This window comes from Schistocerca nitens, chromosome 6 (assembly GCF_023898315.1).
Source record: "Schistocerca nitens isolate TAMUIC-IGC-003100 chromosome 6, iqSchNite1.1, whole genome shotgun sequence".
NCBI lineage: Eukaryota > Metazoa > Arthropoda > Insecta > Orthoptera > Acrididae > Schistocerca > Schistocerca nitens.
The window spans coordinates 645673668-645696657 of record NC_064619.1 but is presented as its reverse complement, the minus strand read 5'-3'; the positions used below and the strand labels follow the sequence as shown (position 1 = coordinate 645696657).

At 42.8% G+C, this 22990-nt stretch overlaps 1 protein-coding gene across 11 annotated transcripts in view; it reads left to right on the top strand.

The window, feature by feature from the left end:
- Window positions 1–22990, top strand: part of LOC126262390 (hemicentin-1) — a 1144740-nt gene that overhangs the window by 805908 nt on the left and 315842 nt on the right. For all 11 annotated transcript variants that reach the window (XR_007546725.1, XR_007546724.1, XR_007546726.1 and 8 more), the window contains exon 7: window positions 21659–21770. Coding sequence is in view for 5 of the 11 variants with exons in the window: in XM_049958994.1 (XP_049814951.1) it covers window positions 21659–21770 (112 nt within the window). In the remaining 6 variants the exon portion in view is untranslated. The remainder of the gene's footprint in view (window positions 1–21658; window positions 21771–22990) is intronic.

Here is a 22990-nt window from a genome sequence, read left to right as displayed (position 1 = left end):
GAGTAGAAGAAGCACATTGTTCATCTGACGCTGTCGCACGCCATCACTCATTGCCATAAACCCTCCCAGAATCCCCCTAAGGTGCATCTTTTATTGTACTGGTTTGTGACGCGAGTCATGTCACGTGCCAGAATTACGAAGTTTCTTATGAATCAAAGTATTCTCATTTGTACACTTTCAAATGACACTAAGGGTCGCTTTTCCCGTGATTCAGAAAATCAAAGTACATTTCGTAGACTATCACAGAGTGACGATTCTGTGTACGCGCATATCGTGATTGTAATATGTTGACTGAACCAATTTGATTAGGGGGTTGCAAGCGCTAAAAACATACAAAAATGAAAATCGCTGCAAACAGGTCAAAATAAAAAGTAAACAAAATGGTGACATGTATGGCAATTGATTTGATTTAATTCATGGATTATAAATCTAAACTCAGATTTTTCCGAGACCAAGTATTTCGAAAGTTATCGATGTTTTAGGTAGCTAATATTAATTAAAAAACAAAATTTTAGTTGAAATTAAAAACTCGTGTCGGGAAATTTGGCTTTCAAAACCAACTACGGCACCTTAATTGCTTCAGAATGCTCTTTTTTATATAGAAAAAAGAGAGTGTCGTGAGTTGGGCAGTGCCCTTTTATCAGTCTTTGAGGAATTAATCAAGAGTTTCCCCCTCAAAACCTATGATGTCACGGCGAAAAAGATGTGACTCTGAGTTCCAGTAAATGTTAGCAACGTTGCCGATAATTTCTCAAAAGAAACCCAAACATGAAAATTTGAATCACACGAAGAAACTTGATAAAACAGATATAGGTAAAACGACTGATGTGAAAAAATACGGATGATTTCTGGTAATTTAATGTGTGTTGTATTATATCAGAGCCAACTTTTATCACGCGAATATTTAGGTTATGATGATGAAAAGGCCATTCTTCCGAAGAAATCGATTAGTCATAGTTCGATTTCTTGCAATCTATCTTCTCGGTGAATTCAGTAGAATTATATCACAACATGAATTAGTAAGATTTGAATGCAGAGGAGTTTCTAGAATTTTCACGCTGTACTTATCGATATCTGCAAGGAATGTCTTGCGTCTCCTCTGAGTTCAAAGCTCTCAGAGGAATCTTACAGAAAATTAGATGAGGGGAGAGCCTTCGGAGTAAATCTCCAGCGCGATACACAGGCAAAAATTGAAGCTGAGGATTATCTGGCAGAAGCGCTTCTTATAGGTCACTGCGCCGTGGAGCGCTCTGGGAATTGCGGTCGCGTTTCTCATTTGTATCTCAGGCCTACGGGGGAAACGCTGACATGGCATTTCTTGAGAAACGGCCAAATTACGCTTTGAGCAATCTGCCCCAGTCTTCATCACTGTACTCCTCCATCCTCTCTCCGTAACGACAAACGTTTCTGCTTATCAGCTATATTTTGAATATAAGTTAACAAGCAATGTAGAAACTGCTGTAGCCCTTGAAACCTTCCCGTCTCCTCTATATCTCTATTGTTACGTAACCTTCCCTTCTACAATAACCTATGAAACCTTCCGGTCTCCTCTATATCTCTTTTGTTACGCAACCTTCCTCCTACAATAACCTATGAAACCTTCCCTTAGCATTTCTATCTCTTGCTTAATAATAACAAATGAAATCTTCCCTTTGAAATTTATTCTCTTTCTCAATCTTCGCATACAAATTTAAATGCTGCTTGTTGTTGTTGTTGTTGTTGTAGTCTTCAGTCCTGATACTGGTTTGATATAGCTCTCCATGCTACTCTATCCTGTGCAAGCTTCTTCATCTCCCAGTACCTACTGCAGCCTACATCCTTCTCAATCTGCTTAGTGTATTCATCTCTTGGTCTCCCTCTACGATTTTTACCCTCCACACTGCCATCCAGTACTGAATTTGTGATCCCTTGATGCCTCAGAACATGTCCTACCAACCGGTCCCCTCTTCTTGTCAAGTTGTACCACAAACTCCTCTTCTCCCCAATTCTATTCAATACCTCCTCATTAGTTATATGATCTACCCATCTAATCTTCAGCATTCTTCTGTAGCACCACATTTCGAAAGCTTCTATTCTCCTCTTGTCTAAACTATTTATCGTCCACGTTTCACTACCATACATGGCCACACTTCATACAAAAACTTTCAAAAACGACTTCCTGACGTTTAAATCTACACTCGATGTTAACAAATTTCTCTTCTTCAGAAATGCTTTCCTTGCCATTGCCAGTCTACATTTTATATCCTCTCTACTTCGACCATCATCAGTTATTTTGCTCCCAAAATAGCAAAACTCCTTTACTACTTTAAGTGTCTTATTTCCTAATCTAATTCCCTCAGCATCACCCGACTTAATTCGACTACATTCCATTATCCTCCTTTTGCTTTTGTTGAAGTTCATCTCATATCCTCGTTTCAAGACACCCTCCATTCCGTTCAACTGCTCTTCCAAGTCCTTTGCTGTCTCTGACAGAATTACAATGTCATCGGTGAACCTCAAAGTTTTTATTTCTTCTCCATGGATTTTAATACCGACTCCGAATATTTCTTTTGTCTCCTTTACTGCTTGCTCAATATACAGATTGAATAACATCGGGGAGAGGCTACAACCCTGTCTCTCTCCCTTCCCAACCACTGATTCCCTTTCATGTCCCTCGACTCTTATAACTGCCATCTGCTTTCTGTACAAATTGTAAATAGCCTTTCGCTTCCTGTATTTTACCCCTGCCATCTTCAGAATTTGAAAGAGAGTATTCCAATCAACATTGTCAAAAGCTTTCTCTAAGTCTGCAAATGCTAGAAACGTAGATTTGCCGCCCGCATCTCGTGGTCGTGCGGTAGCGTTCTCGCTTCCCACGCCCGGGTTCCCGGGTTCGATTCCCGGCGGGGTCAGGGATTTACTCTGCCTCGTGATGGCTGGGTGTTGTGTGCTGTCCTTAGGTTAGTTTGGTTTAAGTAGTTCTAAGCTCTAGGGGACTGATGACCATAGATGTTCAGTCCCATAGTGCTCAGAGCCATTTGAACCATTTGTAGGTTTGCCTTTCCTTAATCTTTCTTCTAAGATAAGTCGTAGGGTCAGTATTGCCTCAGGCGTTCCAAAATTTCTACGGTATCCAAACTGATCTTCCCCGAGGTCGGCTTCTATGAGTTTTTCCATTCGTCTGTAAAGAATTCGCGTTAGTATTTTGCATCTGTGACTTATTAAACTGATAATTCGGCCATTTTCACATCTGTCAACACCTGCTTTCTTTGGGATTGGAATTATTATATTCTTCTTGAAGTCTGGGGGTATTTCGCCTGTCTCATACATCTTGCTCACCAGATTGTAGAGTTTCGTCAGGACTGGCTCTCCCAAGGCTGTCAGTAGTTCTAATGGAATGTTGTCTACTCCGGGGACCTTGTTTCGACTCAGGTCTTTCAGTGCTCTGTCAAACTCTTCACGCAGTATCATATCTCCCATTTCATCTTCATCTACATCCTTTTCCAATTCCATAATATTGTCCTCAAGTAAATCGCCCCTGTGTAGACCCTCTGTATACTCCTTCCACCTTTCTACTTTCCCTTGTTTGCTTAGAGCTGGGTTTCCATCAAATCTCTTGATATTCATGCAAGTGCTTCTCCTTTCTCCAAATTTTCCTGTAGGCAGTATCTATCTTACCCATAGTGAGATAAGCCTCTACATCCTTACATTCGTCCTGCTTATTAAAAGTGATTTTCTAAGTATTTCGACGAATCATAGAATGTGTCGCCGTCGTGGCCCTCAGTCGTTACCTGCAATAACCCGAAACTGTTCCTTACCTTTTGTACTGTTAATGGATCGCCATCTGACTGCTACATCGAACTGCGACATGAATATACTTACTCTTGTTTACTACACTCTATTAACTGCTGGTGGGCTGTCATAATAAGTGGCTGTATTTATCACCAAAGCTGACGTTATTCATTAATAGCAAAGCTTACGTTACTCTTTAATTAATTTGACTGAAGTTACGTAATTCATAGTTAAGCTTTTTCTTGACAACAATAAAATTTTGCAAAGTTTTACGTTGATGGTTTTTGGGATGGATTATAATCATTAATTCAATATTGCTGGCAAAAATTAATTATATTCTGAAAACGATTCTTCAAATATTTACTGTTGGTAATGAAATGATTTTACAAACGTTCAAATGGGACTTACGTTTTACAATAATCTTACAACTAGCATTGCGCAAACATACCTCCAGTGGTCTTGAGTTTCTCAAAAAAATTATTCAATAATATTAGTTCCTCTTATGATAATAGTTAGTTGATGTCTCTGTACATCCGTTTATAATCTCTTGTAAATCATAGCTGGTGGCTGGCAGGCACACCGCTCCTCTCAACCTCTCGCTTCAGACCTGCTACCGACTCGCTTCGCATCTCGCTTACTATTGACTTCCTACGAATGCTAAAGTGCGGTCTCTCCCGCCAACAGTGCTTTCTGGTGCAGTCACTCCCTGCTACCATTACAAAATGTATCAATGCGCGGTCTTTCCCGCTCTTTTCTTAAAATGTATCCATACGCGGTCTCTCCCGCCGTTTTTAAAATTATATCAATGTGCGGTCTCTCCCGCCAACAATACTTTGGTGCAGACATTCTCTGCTACCACAATTATTTCCAAAACGACAAATATTAATTATTCCTACTTAATCCTATTAATAAAATATAAACATCTTTCATAAATTGTGGTTTGACAATAGACAATAGAAATATACACGTTTTACACCTCTGGCAAATGAATAAACATTTTTACAGTTACACTATTTACTAGCCAACAAACAATAATGAACTTGAAACGCCACATCCTCCTATCTGCGAAAAATCAATGTTCAGAAGCAAATTGAGCTACGTAAAAGAAACTGACCTTTGAAGCTCCAAGAGTTGGGTGTCTGTCACACGATGCAATCAGTGACTCTTGATAATAACATGAGCAAGATCAGAGTTTCCCCACTCAAAGTAGGCTACGATAGGACAAATTCAGAGGAAATGTTTCCGAGTCTATCGTCTGTAGCCTGGCACTGCTGCCAGTGTTAAAAGTCCCGTGGCAGTTCAGCAGGAAGATGCGACGATTTCGGCAGAATCCAGCGGAAAGGAGGAATGCGGTAATCATAGCTCACCGGCAGAGGCGGTGAGAAGACGGCAGCTTGGCGTAGCCTTGTGTAGCTGGTGGCTGCTCGAAGGGAACTGACTTCCTCCAGCTCTGCGGGAGGTTATATGCCCATTTATTAATTTTCCACTTGGAGGAAATGACTGTTTAGAAACTGTTGCGAAAAATGTGGAATGCCTGGAGTAATTTGACCAAACTCGGTCTGGTTTACTAACTGGAAAGACAATCGTGGCCTTTAGGCATACCATGCGCCTTTACGGGTGGGGTAGGTGTGACACGGGGTAACAGATAAAAATAATCGAAGTAATAGATAACTGTATGGTATCTCCACTTTTTGTGTATTTGAACTGATTGGTGACAGACTTCGGGAAATTCCAAGTTTAAATGAATAGAATTCTGTAGAAGTTTCTGGATTTTTTAACATCTTATGACCTGAAAAATAAAAAGTTCCTGTTTGGGGATGTTGTTGCAGCGTCCACCGAGGGCCGAAACGCACAATAACCCTGGGTTCGGTGTGGGGCGGTGGAGGGGTGAAGTGGACTGCGATAGTCGCCGTGGGGTTGCGGACCACTGCGGCGGGGACGGAGCCTCTCCGTCGTTTCTAGGTCCCCCGTTAACATAAGATAACCTATCTTTCAACATAATCTGCAAGTATCATTTAGGCAAGGCAATACAGCTACTGCTTTCCTAAAGTTCGGTTAGGTATGTGGTGACTTCTTGGAGACTTCTGTGCAGCCATCTCGCTACATTTTTTACCACGGTATCACTTGACGAACACTATTTGTAACGCAAGAAACATAACACAGTCGCTTCACCTCTTCGTACTGTGTTATACATCACGTCTGTTATCTGATTCCAGTTGACCAGAGACTGGACATGATGAAAATCGATACCAAACATATAAAATAGTTGATACACGAGCGAGCCCCGAGTATGAAAGTAATAGTGTATCGAACTGGGATGGAGAATGGGTTGCTTGTATGCAGTCGTAGCCAGAATGTTTATTGGGAACGCTGCTGACACATTCATCTGTTGGACTCGGCGATCCCTTAGTAGGTAAACCACTGAGTGACATAGGCGGGCTCTCTTGTATTATGTAAGAGAGAGATTGATACATAGAGTTGCGCTATACCAAAGCTACGGTTTGGTGGTTTTGGTACAGTACATAAATGACATAGTAAATGGTATGATTACCAGTAGTATTGGTAGCGTTGGTACGGAAAGAAACATATATGAATTTGTGGAGGAGAACTTGCGAACCGACAATTTCTCTTTCTTTTTGGTTTGTCTGTTTGCTTGTTTTGTACATATTTAGAATCACTCATCGTTCAGTGTGAGTCCATTGTGTATTTTATGTCCTTACAAAATATAAATTGCATTGCATAAGTGATGGAAATGAGTTGAACATGGAACTTCTGCAATTTTATGTAACCAAAGTAATTACTTTGAATGCAAGTACAGTTTACAAGCCCAAATACAGAAAATCTTTATAGTTATTGTTATTTTGTACTCAGTAAAATGTTCTTTACCATGATCAAAGGTTAGAATTATTGCGGTTTTTTAAAGATTACCTTTTCTTGAGAAAATTGCGTTTGCTAGCTCTATGTAACAACTCCATTTTTTTCTTATCTTTACTATAACATGCCTCTGCTTCAATTTACAAACCAACAATTTTTTAATAAAGCCCGAATTAAACCTGGACAGTTTCAATTTTGCCATAAATACTGTTTATTTTTAAGTAACAGACAGAGGGATAAGTACGCAGAATAAAAATGTTCCGCGGATTACGTGGCTCTTTGTACATCATCACTCAGGTTCTAGTCTGTTCACTGCTTCCCGTTTCTAGGGGAATCTAGTAAGGCACTGATTATATTCGCAAACAAAGTGAACGAAATTAGGTAACACCTGATAGGTATGCAACACACCTAACGTAAAGATGATGCGGCTCCGATCTTAACTGACCAAGACTACTACCGTAGTGTACGCTTATTTACGCTAGTCTACGGTAGCCTTCGGTAGTTGTACGTCTCTACTGTTACACTTGAGAACCATTTACGAATCTCAGCTCAACGTAAACTGCACAGTAGTGATTAATTCAAAGTAAAACCATATTTTAATCCAACTAATTACAGCCAGTTCCGCAGTTCCAGAAAATTTGTTGTAGCTGTCGATTCACTGCGACAAAAAAAACTGACATTTGAAGTGACTATTCGTGATATTCTGCCACATCCGGGCTGGTAGAATTGTCGAGACTGCTATTCGCGGGATAGGAGCAGGAGGAGGAGGAGGGGAGAGTATCTGCGACACGACAGGCGCGGCCATAATTAATGCGCTCTCACCACTCGCCGCTAGCCTCGCAGCTCTGCCCAAATTAAACCGCGTCACCGCCGACTCTCTCGCTGCTGTGGGCCGCACTCAAACGCCGCACAGAAATTACGCGCTGCTCTTCTGTCGCGCCATGCGTCCCTCGACAAGCCCGCGATCACCCCTTACAGAGCACCTTGGTTCTTCTAATCTATTTTTCTCATCAGCAGAGCATCCCCGTTTTGTGTTATGTGTTAGAATGCGCCTTTGTCTGGCTAGAGATTTCTCGAGAAAAACATCAACGATGCTGACGTCTCAAAACACCTAATCGACGAACGAATTACGGGTTTTGAAATACAGTTTCGCAGACAAAACGCGAGCAATTCAGCCAAACATATGTACAATTTTTGCAACATAACGCGTTCCGCAATTTGAGTCACCAGATGGACTGTCCATCTTGATGAACCCCAATTTTTATGCGTGTTTGCCTTCAAATATACAATTATGGAAATAGAGTCCCTGTTTGAGAAAACCCTCAGACAGAACCCTACACTGAGGTGAAGAAAGTCGTGGGATATCTCCTAATATCGTGTCGGACCTCTTTTTGCCCGGCGTAATGCATCAGCTTGACGTGACATGAAGTCAACTAGTCGTTGGAAGTCCCCGTCCATAATTGCGCAAGTGTTGACGGTGCTGCAGTATGTTGTGCACGAACTGACCTCTCGATTATGTCCTATAAATGTTCGATGAGATACATGTTGGGCGAACTGTGTGGCCAGATCATTCTCTCGAATTGTCCAGAATGCTCTGACATAGCGCACTGCCATCCATAAAAATTCCATCGTCGTTTGGAAACGTCAGACCCGTGAATGGATGGCCGCGAATGGTCACAGAACACCGAATAACCATTTACAGGCAATGATCGGTTCAGTTAGACCAGAGGACTCAGTCCGAATGGTTCAAATGGCTCTAAGAATTATGGGACTTTACATCTGAGGTCATCAGTCCCCTAGACTAAAAATAACTAACCTAATGACATCGCACACATCCATGCCCAAGGCAGGATTCGAACCTGCGACCATAGCAGCACCTAAAACCCCTCGGTCATAGCGGCCGGCTGGACTCAGTCCATTTCATGTAAACACAGCCAACCCCATTATGCAGCCAGCACCAATATGCGCAGTGCCTTACTGACAACTTGGGTGGACTGTGCGCCACACTCGAGCCCTACCGTCAGCTCTTACCAACCTAAAGCGGGACCCATCTGAACAGGCCACCTTTTCCAGACGTGTAGGATCCAACGGGTATGGTCAGGCGCCCGTGAGAGGCGCTGCAGGAGATGACGTGTTTGTAGCAAAAACACTCGCATCGGTCGTCTGCTGTCATAGCTCACTAACACGAAATTTCACAAAACTGCTGTAACGGATTCTTTCGTCGAACGTCCCACATTGATTTCTGGGGCACTATTGCTTGTCTGTTAGCACTGACAACTCTGCATAAACGCCGCTGCTCTCGGTCGTTTAGTGAAAGGCTGACCATCTAGGATCACGTAACAACTGCAATCCCTTTTCTTTCTTGCTGTTTCGTATTTTTCCAGTAGCCCATATTCTGCCTATGTTGTCGTTTTCTTTCTCCTGTTCGTGTTGTTCCCTCTTTCTGATGCCTTGAAAGTCTTTTAAATATAATATTTTTTGTGTTCAAACGTTTATTTACGTTATTTTCGATTCTTTCTACTTTTCTTATTTCTGTAATCCATGGTATTATCGATTTCTTTTTCCGGACATACAGGAACATTTGTTTAGTTAGCATGTTCGTATTCATTAGGTAGAGGTGTCCGAAGTAGATTAATCTTCGTTTTGCCGCTACTTCCGATATTTTCTGTATGTTTTCGTAGATCTCCCCGTTACTTCCCATTTTGCAGTGTTCTTTAATTTTTATTGCACCCATTTTTTCTGATAATCAGTCTTTCAAGTACTTCTTTCCTGTCCAGCTTATAGTTCATCTTTAAACATTCTGGTCTTGCCGGTGTATTATAACATTTTACTTTTGTTCTCTAGAAGTGCGTTTGTTGTTATAGATGTCAAAACATTTGCTTTTTCTACTTTTTATCTCTTACATCTATTGCAGATTTTTCAAGTATTTATCTATTTTTAAAATACTTGATTGAAGAACACGCTTTTGTAGCACTGTCCGTCTGTAGGAGGCGAAGTTAATGAATCAACGATGAAGGAAAGAGACTGATACTATTAGGATCCGATGTACCGCTACACAAGCCATCGGGAATTTCTTTGGCAACCTGATCTTGAGGACACCATCACGTAGAAACTGTGAATAGCCAAATTTTTTGTTGTAAATGTGATAAGCATTTACAAAGCTGGTGTAAGATGCTGTTAAAAGATAATCTGAAAATGTGATTAGGGGTGTTGTAACTATCGTGCTATATGAGATCAAAAATAGTGGTAGTTATGAGAGAGTGATAGTTTGTATTTAGATCTCTTCGGTAGATTCGTTGCTCTACGTGCTTGGAACGATCCAGTATACTCAAACAGCAGGTCAGTGCAGTACAAGTATCTCCCTGCTTAACGCTGATCTATTGTCTAGCCTGTAGCATCGAACAGGACTCTGCGTCCAAACCTGAACAACCATTTAGGGCTCGTATTAATTAAAATTGCATCTGACCTCCGGGGCGGTCCACATTTCCTCGGCCGCGGTACGCGCCTTTCCATTATTTTCCGAAATTGAAAAGTTAATGAAATCGTGTTGTTTGCGCAAACCTGCACGACGACGATAAGTCGTACGCGACTTGGGGGTGGGGCGGAGGGAGTGGACGGTAATAAAAATATATAGATGTGTGTGTGCGCGTGTGTACGCGAATTTCTGGAAAGGCTAGCGGCCGGCTAGTAATCTAAAATATATCGGACCGACACAGGGACGAGTTAAAAAGAGGAGCCGGGGAGAGCGGAATACGAAGAACTGCGACGCAGCGAGAGAGAGACACACACGCAGACAGAAGGCAGCCAGGTGCCAAATTGATATCCGATATCAAATAAAAGGCCCGCGCACGGCGAGTGGAGTGTCTGTCGTCGGAGCGTGGAGCGTGATTGATGGGCGGCCGGTAATTGTGTGTATCTGCCAGTCAGCGCGCTCCTCCTCGCCGCCGCCCCCCCCCCCCCCCCCCGGCCCCCTCGCCATGCCGTTTATGACGATCACAACTGGAAGTGACGGGCCACGTACATATTTTGGAGCCGTAATGGAGTTGTCACTTTGCCTTTGAAACGCGGCTGGAGCGTCTTTACTCCTTTTTCTCGGGCGGGCGCGCGCAGCTCGTTCGCCGGGGCGGAAATGGAAGGGAAGAGCAGGTGGGTAGGCAGCAGATACGTCGAGGCAGGGTGGGGGGGGGGGGGGAGCGGAGGCGCGTCGTTTAGCAGCGGGAATCTGGTGCGCCCGGCCCGATGACGGGAGGCGCTGGCGCGCTATCGGCCAGAGGATCACCGGCAGTCGCTGGAAGCTGTTAGAAGGCGGACGTGTGCTCTCACAAGAAACGGTTACTGTCGCCGTGCAGTGCAGCCGGCCAGACTCTGTATCGAACACGCGAACGACATGCTCTCTTCTGTTGTTATTGTTGTTGTTGTGGTACTCAGTCCGAAAAAAAAAATGTGTTTGCGTGCTGTGGTAGCTGACTATCACTGGGAACATTCTACACCGAAGTGACAAAAGTCATGTGATAGCGATCTGCACATATACAAATAGCGGTAGTATCGCGTACACAAGGTACACTACTGGTCATTAAAATTGCTTCACCAAGAAGAAATGCAGATGATAAACAGGTATTCATTGGACAATATATATTATAGAACTGACAACTTTTTTAATATATGGACCTGTTCAAATGACCAAATTCCACAGTGTGGCACGCAACTTAGCTTATGACGCTATCTCTTGTTCAACTACAGGAGTCAGAAAAATGGACACGCAATAACTGAAAAGTCACATTCCCACTCGACAAGACAAAGTGACAGAGGCTTGTGTCTGCGGTCCGATGAAGTGGCACTAACCTGATCCTGTTGCATCCACAACATGAACTATACATGCAATACATATAGCAGTAATACGAGATGTGATTGGAGAGTTTTAAGAATGGATCCGCTACTGCTTACTGGTTTGGCGGTCAGGTACACGGAGGGTGGAGAGTGAGTCATTGCCTTGTCCTTGAACGCCCTCTGACAGGAAACTGCATTTCCTTTATTCAGTTCGTTGTGGCAGTTGGCTGAGTGCGGGTCTGTTAGGGCTTGTTGCCGGATTCTCTCTGCGTGAAAATTGACGTAAGAACGGAGCAACGAATTAGTGTGAAATATTGTTGTAAAACCGGTAAATCAGCTTCTGAGACTTACGAACTATTAGAAACAGCTTTTGAAGATAATTGGATGAGCCAGTCATATGTTTTTGTCTGGTACACAACCATTTCAGCTTTAAAGTCTTCCAGAAGACGAAAATAATCGGATCTGTGAGGGGGTGCAATATCTCCTAATTTTTTTATATGAAAGCTCTAAATCCTTCTGAAATAAAACAAACGTTATTAACATTCCACACCTTTATTCTTCGTGTATCCATATTTTCAGTCGCCTGCCGCTGGAGAATTCCGAATTGTAACGTGCAACATGGCATTGTGTAACGCAACTACGTCTATGTGTGAGAAACAGCGCGCTGTAATCGAGTTCCTAATTCGAAAAATTTGACCACAAATGGACCACCCTCTCTTTGAGCATAACAATGCAGAGCGCTGCGATATCTGCAAGAATCCAACACTTTAGGTTCACTATCATTGATCTTTCTTCGAGGACTTCACTTTGATAGTGATGAAGCGAAGTGGTGCAAGCAGAGGTGAGGTTGTGGCTCCGTCAACAGTGTCGAACATTCTACAGTCGCGGTATCAACAAACTGGTCTGAATGTGTTTGCCGCCAGGGTGGCTGTGTCAAGAAATAAACTTATAGGCACGAAGAGTAATTAGATTGTTAATACAGTTTGTTTTATTTAGAAAGCGTTAACAGTTTTCACAAAAAAATTGAGACGCGTAACTTTTCAGCACGCCCTCATAGCTGCATGAGTGGCATATATAAAAATATCAGAGTAGAGAGAAATTCACCGGGTGATTTACGTTGCAGCGGGAACCAGTAGTATCCAAACAACTTCTGGAAGCACTGCAAAAGTCAGTTGTTCTGGACAAAGAGAATGGACGTAACTATCTAAAGCACGAATTTTTCTTTCTAATATGACGTGGCGAGAATACTAAGTGTGTTGAATCTGGCCGCTCACTTATCACGTCCACAGTCCCTATAAAACTCTACAAGTATGAAAGAATTCTCTTTCGCAGAAAACTATCCAAAACAAAGAATTTTATGATAATAATACGGTAGTCCAGTTTACCGAACTGAGCGATACACTCGTAATACATCCACTTAAAAATATCATGAATAAAAAAATTAGACATGTTGAGATTTCACTTTCGATATTGCGTGATATTTATCAACACAACACAAACAAAATTTAAATATAATAATGGAAAATCTTTGGTGGAATATAAGTAACGGAAAAAGTCCAGGTAACAACTCACTGTCTAACTGAGGTACTGAGTGGTCTATAATCACATTAGCGAAACTGAAAACTTGCTGCCGGCCGCGGTGGTCTCGCGGTTCTAGGCGCGCAGTCCGGAACCGTGTGACTGCTACGGTCGCAGGTTCGAATCCTGCCTCGGGCATGGATGTGTGTGATGTCCTTAGGTTAGTTAGGTTTAAGTAGTTCTAAGTTCTAGGGGACTAATGACCACAGCAGTTGAGTCCCATAGCGCTCAGAGCCATTTGAACCATTTGAAAACTTGCTAACATTTCAGGTGACGTCCTTTTTCAGAGCTAACTACGAGGAGTAGTCATAAAGTTTTAGTTATCTCATCGAAAAATTTAAGTTACGAAATTAATTGTATGCTTGTTTGCGAGAACGTGTTTGTAATCCTGGCCGATATCGAAATCACGAACAGCAGCACCGTCGGGCGTCGCTAGAGGAGCGAAAGCAAAACACCGTAGGTTACTGATGAAGCAGGGTTGGGTTGCACCATGTTGTTCGTTTCCGACAACACAGAGCAAATGTTAAAGCTGTGTCGGGTCAATCCACACGGCTACGGAAGTCGTTTGGATGGACCCGACAGAGGTGCAACATTTGCTCTGTGCTGCCGGAAACGAACAACATGGTGCAGCCCATCCCCGCTTAATCAGTGGCTGTGGTATTTTGCTTTCGCTTCTCTAGCGACGTGCCACGGTTCTGCGGCTTCGGGATTTCGATGTCTGCCTGGAGTGCAAATACGAGGTGCGGCTAGAAAAAAACCGGACTGATGCTGGAAAAACATTTATTTACAATTATTTACAATTTCATGTTATCTCCTTCAATGTACTCTCCTCCTCGGTCTCTACACCGCTCCATACGAATTTTCCACTGTTCATAGCAATGCTGCAGATCATTTTCGGTAAGTCCATACATTACTTCCGTCGCTTTTTCTTTTACTGCTTCAACAGTCTCAAATCTAGTTCCTTTCAAAGCTCACTTGACTTTAGGGAAAAGAAAAAAGTCACAGGGGGCCAAATCAGGTGAGTAGGGTGGATGACCTAAGATGGGAATGTTGTGTTTTACCAAAAACGTCTTCACTGACAACGCACTGTGAGCTGGGACATTGTCTTGGTGAAGGATCCATGACTTTTTTCTCCACAAATCGTTCCGTTTTCTCCGTACTCGCTAACGTAGGGTAGCCAGGACGCTAATGTAGTAATGCTGATTCACTGTTTGTCCCTCTGGTACCCAATCAATGTGCACAATCCCTTTGATGTCAAAAAAGCAATCATCATTGCCTTGACTTTCGATTTCGACATTCGTGCTTTTTTTTGTCGTGGAGAACCAGGAGTTTTCCAATGCATCGATTGGCGTTTAGTTTCGGGATCGTAAGTAAAAAACAACGATTCATCGCAAGTAATAACATTTTGTAAGAAGGTGGGATCACTTTCAATGTTTTCCAGGATGTCAGAACAAATCATTCTTCGGCGTTCCTTCTGTTCAATTGTGAGACACTTTGGAACCATTTTTGAACACACTTTGTTCATGTTGAAACTTTCATGAAGAATCTACCTAACACTTTCCTTGTCAACTCCTGTTAACTCAGACACTGCTCTGATTGTTAAACGGCGATCTTGTCGAACAAGTTTACCGATTTTTTCAATGTTTGCATCAGTTTTTGCTGACAATGGTCTGCCAGTGCGAGTGTCATCACTGGTGTCTTCGCGGCCATCTTTAAATCGTTTAAACCACTCAAACACTTGTGTTCGCGATAAACAATCATCGCCGTACACTTGTAACATTACAAACGTTTCACTTGCAGATTTTCCTAGTTTGAAACAAAATTTGATGTTAACACGCTGTTCTTTCTGTACACTCAACATTTTCCGACGCACAGACAAAACGTCAACTACTTAAAACAGACGCCACGGGCAGACTGAGTGCAGGAGGCAGATGAAACTCGAGCAGTAGGCGGAGCGAGAGTCACGTGACAGGCCACGCGACTTTCAGCCTTATTGCTTTCGTTTTATTGTTTCACCAGTACTAGTCCGGTTTTTTTCTAGCCACACCTCGTATTTACTCGAAAATAAGCAAAAAGTTAATTACCTAACCTTATTTTTTCGAGGAGATAATAAAAACTTTGTGACCATCCTCCTCGTCACCTCTGAATGATCCCGCGCCCGGGTTCCCTGGTTCGATTCCCTGCGGGGTCAGGGATTTTCTCTGCCTCGTGATGACTGGGTGTTGTGTGATGTCCTTTGGTTAGTTAGGTTTAAGTAGTTCTAAGTTCTAGGGGACTAATGACCATAGATGTTAAGTCCCATAGTGCTCAGAGCCATTAAACCTCTGAATGAGGACATCGTCTGGAAGCTTATCAAGGTTTTAAATATTTTAATGTGTCTATCGACTAGTCAACAACACCGCTGTACGGTAAAAAGTTACCTCTACTTATTCCATTATTCAAAAACATCGTCCTTGTATTACATCGAGAAATGTTCTTGTTGTCCTCGTATTTTTACGGGTACTCTGCAAGAACGGATGACGTACTGTTTACGAATGAACCGCTACGGACTGAGGAGCACCGCAGCATGTGAAGGGGAACTGGGGGAAGTGCGAAGCGCCGCGTCGCGTCTGCAGGCTGGCGGGCGCTCACCACCCTGAATACAAAATCCTCGCCTCTTTATTTCTTTCCTCCGTACGCCTCTTCCTCCATTCTTTGCTCAAAGAAATCCATTTACGCGAATTTACAGGGTATAAAAGGAGGCAGAATAAATCGCGTTGCCATGGGCGGGCGAGCTTTAGGAGTCTCCGAAGCGCCTGTCAAGGAGAGCATCCCTGCATGCCTTCGAGTCGTGCGGCCGAGAGTACTTATAGGCGCGCGCATAACGCTGCTGGTTTCGCGGTGGCAGCGCATTTCGTCGTCGACGGTAAAATGTAAATTTCGTCTGCTTTTCAAAGTAGAATAAAGCTACTCTGCCTCGTGACGAGCACAGGAGATACAACGTCGTTGTTTCGCCTCGTCGTCGTGAACTGAACGTCAGACGATTGCTATTCCCTTTGGTGGCAGCTGAACCTCTGGCATAAGAGGATTGCACTCCGAGGTTTCAGTAACATTCCAAAACGCTTTCGCTGACCTCTCCGAACTGAAATTTCTTAATCCTAACCCATTTAACCGATATAATAGTTGCTTTTAAAATATGGACAATCTGTATTTACGAGGGTTGTCCAGAAAGTAAGTTCCGCTCGGTCGCGAAATGGAAACCACAGTGAAAACCAGAAACGTTTTATTTGCAATAGTTAGGTACACCTTCCACCTACGTCTCTACATCGTCACCGCTTCAACTCCGAGTTTGGTCGTAGTGTTGTATCAACTTTCCAGTATCCTCGTCATAGAAAGCAGCTGCCTGTATTTTCGGCCAGGTATCTGCACTGGTTTGCAGCTCTTTGTCGGTGGAAACATTTTATCTTCATAGCCAGCGGTTCTTGTGAGCAGAGATGAGGCTCAGGGGGAGCCAATTACGGACTGTATTGTGGGTGACCAAACACTTCTCAACGGAAACGCTGCAGGAGCGTCTTCATTGCCCCTGCAGTGTGCGGCCGACAATTGGCATGAAGAAGGTACTGCTCGACAGTTGTGTTATATGGGCTGCATGACAGACGAAATCTCTAACCACATCTTTACGCGCTCACTGTTCACTCAAAAGTGAAAAGAGCGACGCGATAAGATCGACGGGTATACTAGAGACACTGCCCAACACATCTGTGCAAAGCTTTACCGATTTTCCCAGTGGTTTCCATTGCGAGACCGATCGCAACTTACTTTTTGGACAACCCTCGTATCTGACAGAGCTATTAAAATTGTACATGCTGTTATGGGTATTGCAGATATTTTTATATGTGGCACCTTAATATGCACACATATCAGAGTGTTCGTTGTTTTTCCTCTGTGCCGAACAGTAGACCCTCAAACACGTTACGTAATTTACTACCTGACATTTTCTGCACGGTCGTAACAGCACCACTAAATGGACCACGCCTTTCATATAAACTAAGTATAATGTATCCATGTGTCCACACTTCAACACCTGACCTGCTGCTCAGGAGAAAATGGCTTGCTCTTGCCATATACACTTGGAGGTACTACCCAACCTAAAAACATAATACTTGTAACAGCTTTATTTACTAGCCTGCAGAATACGTAAATAATGATTTAGTGTTGTACAGTACATCGTCTTCAGTTATCAATAGCAATATCTGCACTTGTGCCCATTGCACTCTGTATATGGAATGATGCAAGCTTAAATAATCCGAGACATAGACACAGGTGACTTTTATCACCATGTCTAAATTATTTATATGTTAAAGGTTTCATAACTGAATGCAAAAATTATTACCAAAACATTTTAAAATAAGTAATGCTATTCTAGGCACAATGCTCTACGCAGACAACCACTTGGTTTTAGCCAGAACAGAACATGAGCTACACGTAGAATGTATCTGCTTGTGAAAGTAGAAAATGAGAGTAATTTAAATATCTCCAGGTCTAAAACAAAAGTGATGGCATTTAGAGTATCCGAGCTAGTTAGGATCAAAATAGCCATCAGTAACGAAACAATAGTGTGCGAGGTGCCGGGGCAAGCAGTGTATTTAACACTAAATTCTTCTAGAATCTACATATGTAAATGATGCTCTAAGCCCCCCCTATTCTAACTCCGACTGTTGCACATGGATTAAAAAATATACGCGAACTGACTGTAATCAACCCTGCAAGTGGAGTAGAAAAGAGTTTGGCACCTGCAATAATTTAATTTGATAAATAAGTTAAAATAAGGAAGGTTTCATTAACGTAGTGAGAAATGATGGGTTGCTCTACCGATTAACAGAATGAAAGTTCTGTCCAAAATAACAATATGATTTATTAAGACTAAACACAAAATAATAAACAAAAACACATGAAACATTTATAATACATCAAATTGGCTCAAATTGGATACTCAAACAAACGCTGTAAAGGTGAAGTTGTCCCTAAACTAGATTGTGAGGTTTATGACGAAGTGGTATGTGGAGCCAATTCCTTGCCACTCAAATCTTAAGAGAGACACACAGCTAACCCAACATTAATGGCTGCTACTCAAGACAGAACAAAGTTAGAAAAAGACGAACAGGCGCGCTCTGCTGAGCTCTGATTATCACCTAGGAAAATCCCTATCTGCCGGTGCTGCGGACATACATTACCAAACTGTCTTCTTAACTGCCAGAACACGATCTGGCGTACCGGAGGCGATGGCTGGTTGCTTCGACGTCCTCGACCGAAAGGCGAGAGCCGACTACCTAGAGCACCCGTACAGGCCGAACACACAACATTCCCGCCCCCACGACAGTGGCCGTGGTTATACGTTCCAATCAGCAACTCGAAAACCGGCGGAAAATTCCACTCTATTGCCGGAGCACTACCATTCCACCAATGGAGATTCTTGGCGCCAATTTCTGCGCTGATATTGCTACGTCACGGAGCTATGCCCTGAGCAAGCCAATCACAGTTACTATTTTGCAGAAAGCACGGGAATTTTCCCGCCACAACTGCCTGGGTACACAAGTCATTCCCACGCCTCGCTGTTAGCCCGCCAGAAAGTGTTTTCGCTAAGATTCTGCGAAGTAACGGAACCTCTAGCCCAGCCGCTACTTCAGACCCCTCCGGGCGTGTCTTTTGACAATGTCGGCGTCTGCAAAGCATTCACTCGACTTCCTCACACCCGTCGGCTTAACCCTTTCCAGATCAGCGAAGCCCGCCTGTCACCGGACCACCCGGGTGACGAGAGACGCTGCGTGGGAAGTCCGCGTGTGAAGGAATAGCGACTTTCCACCGCAAGCAATTAAAGAGGAGAATCGTAAGATAGAAATATGAGAGGGGGCTCATGCCACCTCTCAAGTGCACGTTAACTATCATTGAGCAAATGGCTCTGAGCACTATGGGACTTAACATCTATGGTCATCAGTCTATCACTTTTTATCTTGTATGTGATATTACTTCCATCAAATAATGAAGTGAATGAACAGAAATTGCAGTGCAAATACAATTCTCGGGTTTGTCGCCGAGTAACATTGTGCAAGTCCTACAATATTTCATGCGCACAACCGTTGGACATCTCGAGTGGTGGTAGATGCTGACGTCTCTTCCGCAAGATGCGACTGGTGATGCCGCTCGTGGGGCAGGAATTGCGCATACACAGTAGAGTGGAAACGGCGCTCCTAATGATCTCTACTGGGAGCCGAAACATTGTGGGACTTGCACGATGTTATCCTGCGGCAAACCCGAAAAGTGTATTTGCAACAGATCCGCCGGGAAAGCCTGAAAAGTTACGTCACAAGTTACTGTATCTACGTGGCACAATCAAACGGAACTTCAAAAGCACCAGAAAAGGTATACTGCTGAACTATACTATGTAATGGCAGTACAAACGTTGTATGGCTGTATATATTGAACCTTTAGTAAATTATCGAAAGTGGATAAATGAGATTTCTGAGAGGTGACACTTGCTTCAATTTGCATGATAAGATGAGAAATAAAGATAACAGAACGTAATTAAATATATTTAAGATGAATGAAGTAATCGTGAAAAACAGCAACAAATGGAGGGAGCATGTGACAAGAATGCAACAAAGGATGACACCGATATCACTGCTGAATACGTAGTTAAAACGAGGAAGAATGAAGATCGGCCGGCCGAAAGATGGACAGAGCAAAATACTAGAGGCTGGAACAAACCAGAGTTGGTTTAATCCCTGATGTTGTGGATGATGATAATTCATACAATCGTAGTTTTGAAGACTGCGTCGTAATCCTCATTACGTACATCTTCCGATACCGGTCGGAACGCTAGTTAGTTATTCTTCACGATAGGTTTTTAGAGGTGCGTTTCGAAGCGCTGATCCAATCTTCAGGTATCAACAAGGCATACAAAACACTTAATTGCTATTTATTATGTTAATTTAGCTGCAGCATTTTCGTTAGTATAAATACTGATGAAAGTTTTACTATACCTATTGGATATCCAGATATGTTCAACAGAGCTCTAAACACATTGCTAATAAATAAACATGGACAACAACGCACGCGAGGTGCAGCTACTTGTGAATATATTTATTCGAAAAGTTCAGCTAGCCATGCAATACACGATATAATTGTTAATAAGCTCAATATAATATTTTTTCTATATATTTTGTTACTTTGGGAGCCAACTATGAGGGAAGAATCATCTTTTTCCTCTAATAGTTCTACGTGTATTTTACTTCCTTCTGAATAGAAAAACCAGCAGTTCGTAATAATCACTGTTAGCTTTTGGAGGTCACAACTCAGTGGTCTTTGTTGCAGATTTGCGTCTTCAGGGTGTCGCAGGATGACGGGTTGTCCATTGCCATAAAATGGCCACAATTAGTGACCTGGTTTTCATTTTTTTTTTTTTTGATGTCACCTCTATATGTTTATTTCTTAATAGTTTTATTGACAAAGTAATGTTCGTAATATTTAAACGTTTAACGACAGTCCTTCGTTTCGGAGTCTGCAGTTACTACCAGACGTGTGCGTGGATCAAGGCCAAAAAAAGCGCCTGAAATTAGAACAGCCACCAAAGGCAAAGCTTAGAGTTAGTTACAGCTATAGTCTTATTTAGCAGCTATGTAAATGACATAATCGTGTGAAATGATGTGGTGGTAATATTTAAAATTCCGAATGAGAGCAACAGTCCCAAACTCATATTTTTCCATTACTAATTTGAAATTCCTATAACCTGTCACAGTACTCAGGAATCGGTCGGACAATAAAAGGACGTCCTCCTGACGGAAACGCATAACTGACTTATGCCATAATGCATTTCTTTTCTAAGTAATTGCTAAAATCCTAAGCTTAAATTCCTATACGTCCTAGTGCCACCGAGGACATTAAAGACGGGGAAATCCCATAGCTGGGCAAGAAACAGAGCAAGACATCGGCTATAGCATTATTGGTGGTTGCATCGCGACATTTGCTTGAAGTGGTAAAGGGAAGTCTCGAACAACCAAAAAATAAATGCCTAAAGGGACCTGAACAATTCTCCTTTCGAATATTAATTACTGAGCAAGGTAGCGCAGTAGGTAGGCAATGGAGTCGTATTTGAGTGGACTGCGGTTCAAATCCCTGTCTGTCCATTTACAGATAGGTTTTCTGTGATTTTCCTACATCGCTTAAGGGAAAAGCCGGGGTGGTTCCTTTCCAAGGAATCAATCCGAGCCTGTGCCATCGATGGGACATTGAACCCTAACCACCCTAATCTTTCTTCCTTCCTTCGAATATGAATCCGGTATTGCGCTACCGCACTCGTATCCTGATGTTCACTCTGAAAATTCTAGATACAGCATAATCACTGGAGCTCATGTACCCACTAGTTAGTACAATTGTTTTTGTAGCGGTGTATTTTATTGGCGCTGTTAGAGGAAGACACTGACCAGACTTCTCCCTGGCTCGCGATGAACTTAGCGCTCTTGTCTTCTAACTCTGCTCAACACAGACACTCTTGCGTATGCTGCTTGTCAAAGTTATATCTCCAAGTTTTGACGTGTACAGTAATTAACAGTGTCGCTTTGTGATGTTGCAGATCCTCCCATCGTGACAGTGAAACCGGACAACATTACCGTCAACGAGAGCTCTGATATTACTCTGGAGTGTGAGTACGTCGCCAACCCAACGACGCTGCTTGCCGTGCGCTGGTAAGTCCTTTTGCAGTTCCCTCTGCTGCCTGTTTCACTTATACTGCTGCATCGTAAGGCACTTGTTGCGTGCAGTTCGATGGGATCAATTTTCCTCATGAGAGGCAGTGTACCACAGTCTCTACGTCTACATCTCTATATATTCAGCAAACTGAGACTCGCGTGGTAGAGGGGATTTCTGTTGTACCAGTTACTAGGGCTTTTTTCCGTTTCATTCACGCATGAAGCGCGGGAAGAAAGCTTGCTTACAAGCCTCTTGGTGCACTGTAACTACGCTAATCTCCGCGATCCATACACGACCAATTCGTCGGAATTGGGATTGTACTACCTTCCTAGATTCCTCACTTCTCTCGACGCTTTGTAAGTTGGCTTTCCGGTATAGTTTCGGCGTATCTTCAAGAGTGTGCCAGTTCAGTATCTTCAGCATCTGCGTGGGTAAAAAAAAGAAAAAGAAAAAAACTGCTAACTTTCGTGCTGACCGTCTTCTTATACGTTCGATATCCCCTGTTAGTCCTATTTAGCGCTGGTCTCACAAACTTGAGCATATTCTAGGATGGGACGCACGAGTGTTTCGTAAGCAGTCTCCTCTGTGGAATGACTGCATTTCCGTAGTACGAGGGTTGAATGAAAAGTAATGCCTCCACCTTCGTTAGTTGGGTTTGGATGGGAAGATTTTAATAAATCAAACGCAGAAATAATCCTTAGAATGTGATCTTTAATTACCAATATTCACTTTTCCACGTAGTCACCAGCCAACTGGATACATATCTGCCAACGATGAACAGGTTTTCTGAAGCCGTCAGGGAAGAAGTCGACACAATGTTTCCGCAACCACAGTCTCACAGTTCTCTCAACGTCTTCATCAGAAGCATAATGATGTCCCTGCAGATCGTCTTTCATTATCGGGAAGAGGTAGAAGTCAGACGGTGCTAACTCTGGACTGTATGGAGGATACCGTACGGTGGTGAAATTCAGTCTCTGAAGTTCTGCCTTGGTGGCACGTGAAGTGTGTGGTCTGGCATTGTCATACTGCAGGAAAACATTTCCCTTTTCCTTTCGACTGTTGTTAGCCACGTTTCAGAGTTCCCAGCGTTGTGATGTAACACTCTGAATTTATTGTTGTTCCACGATCAAGGAAATCAACATGGATGACACCATCTGCGTCCCAGAACACTGTGGCCATGATTTTTCCAGCTGAGGGCTGCGTCTTGAATTTCTTT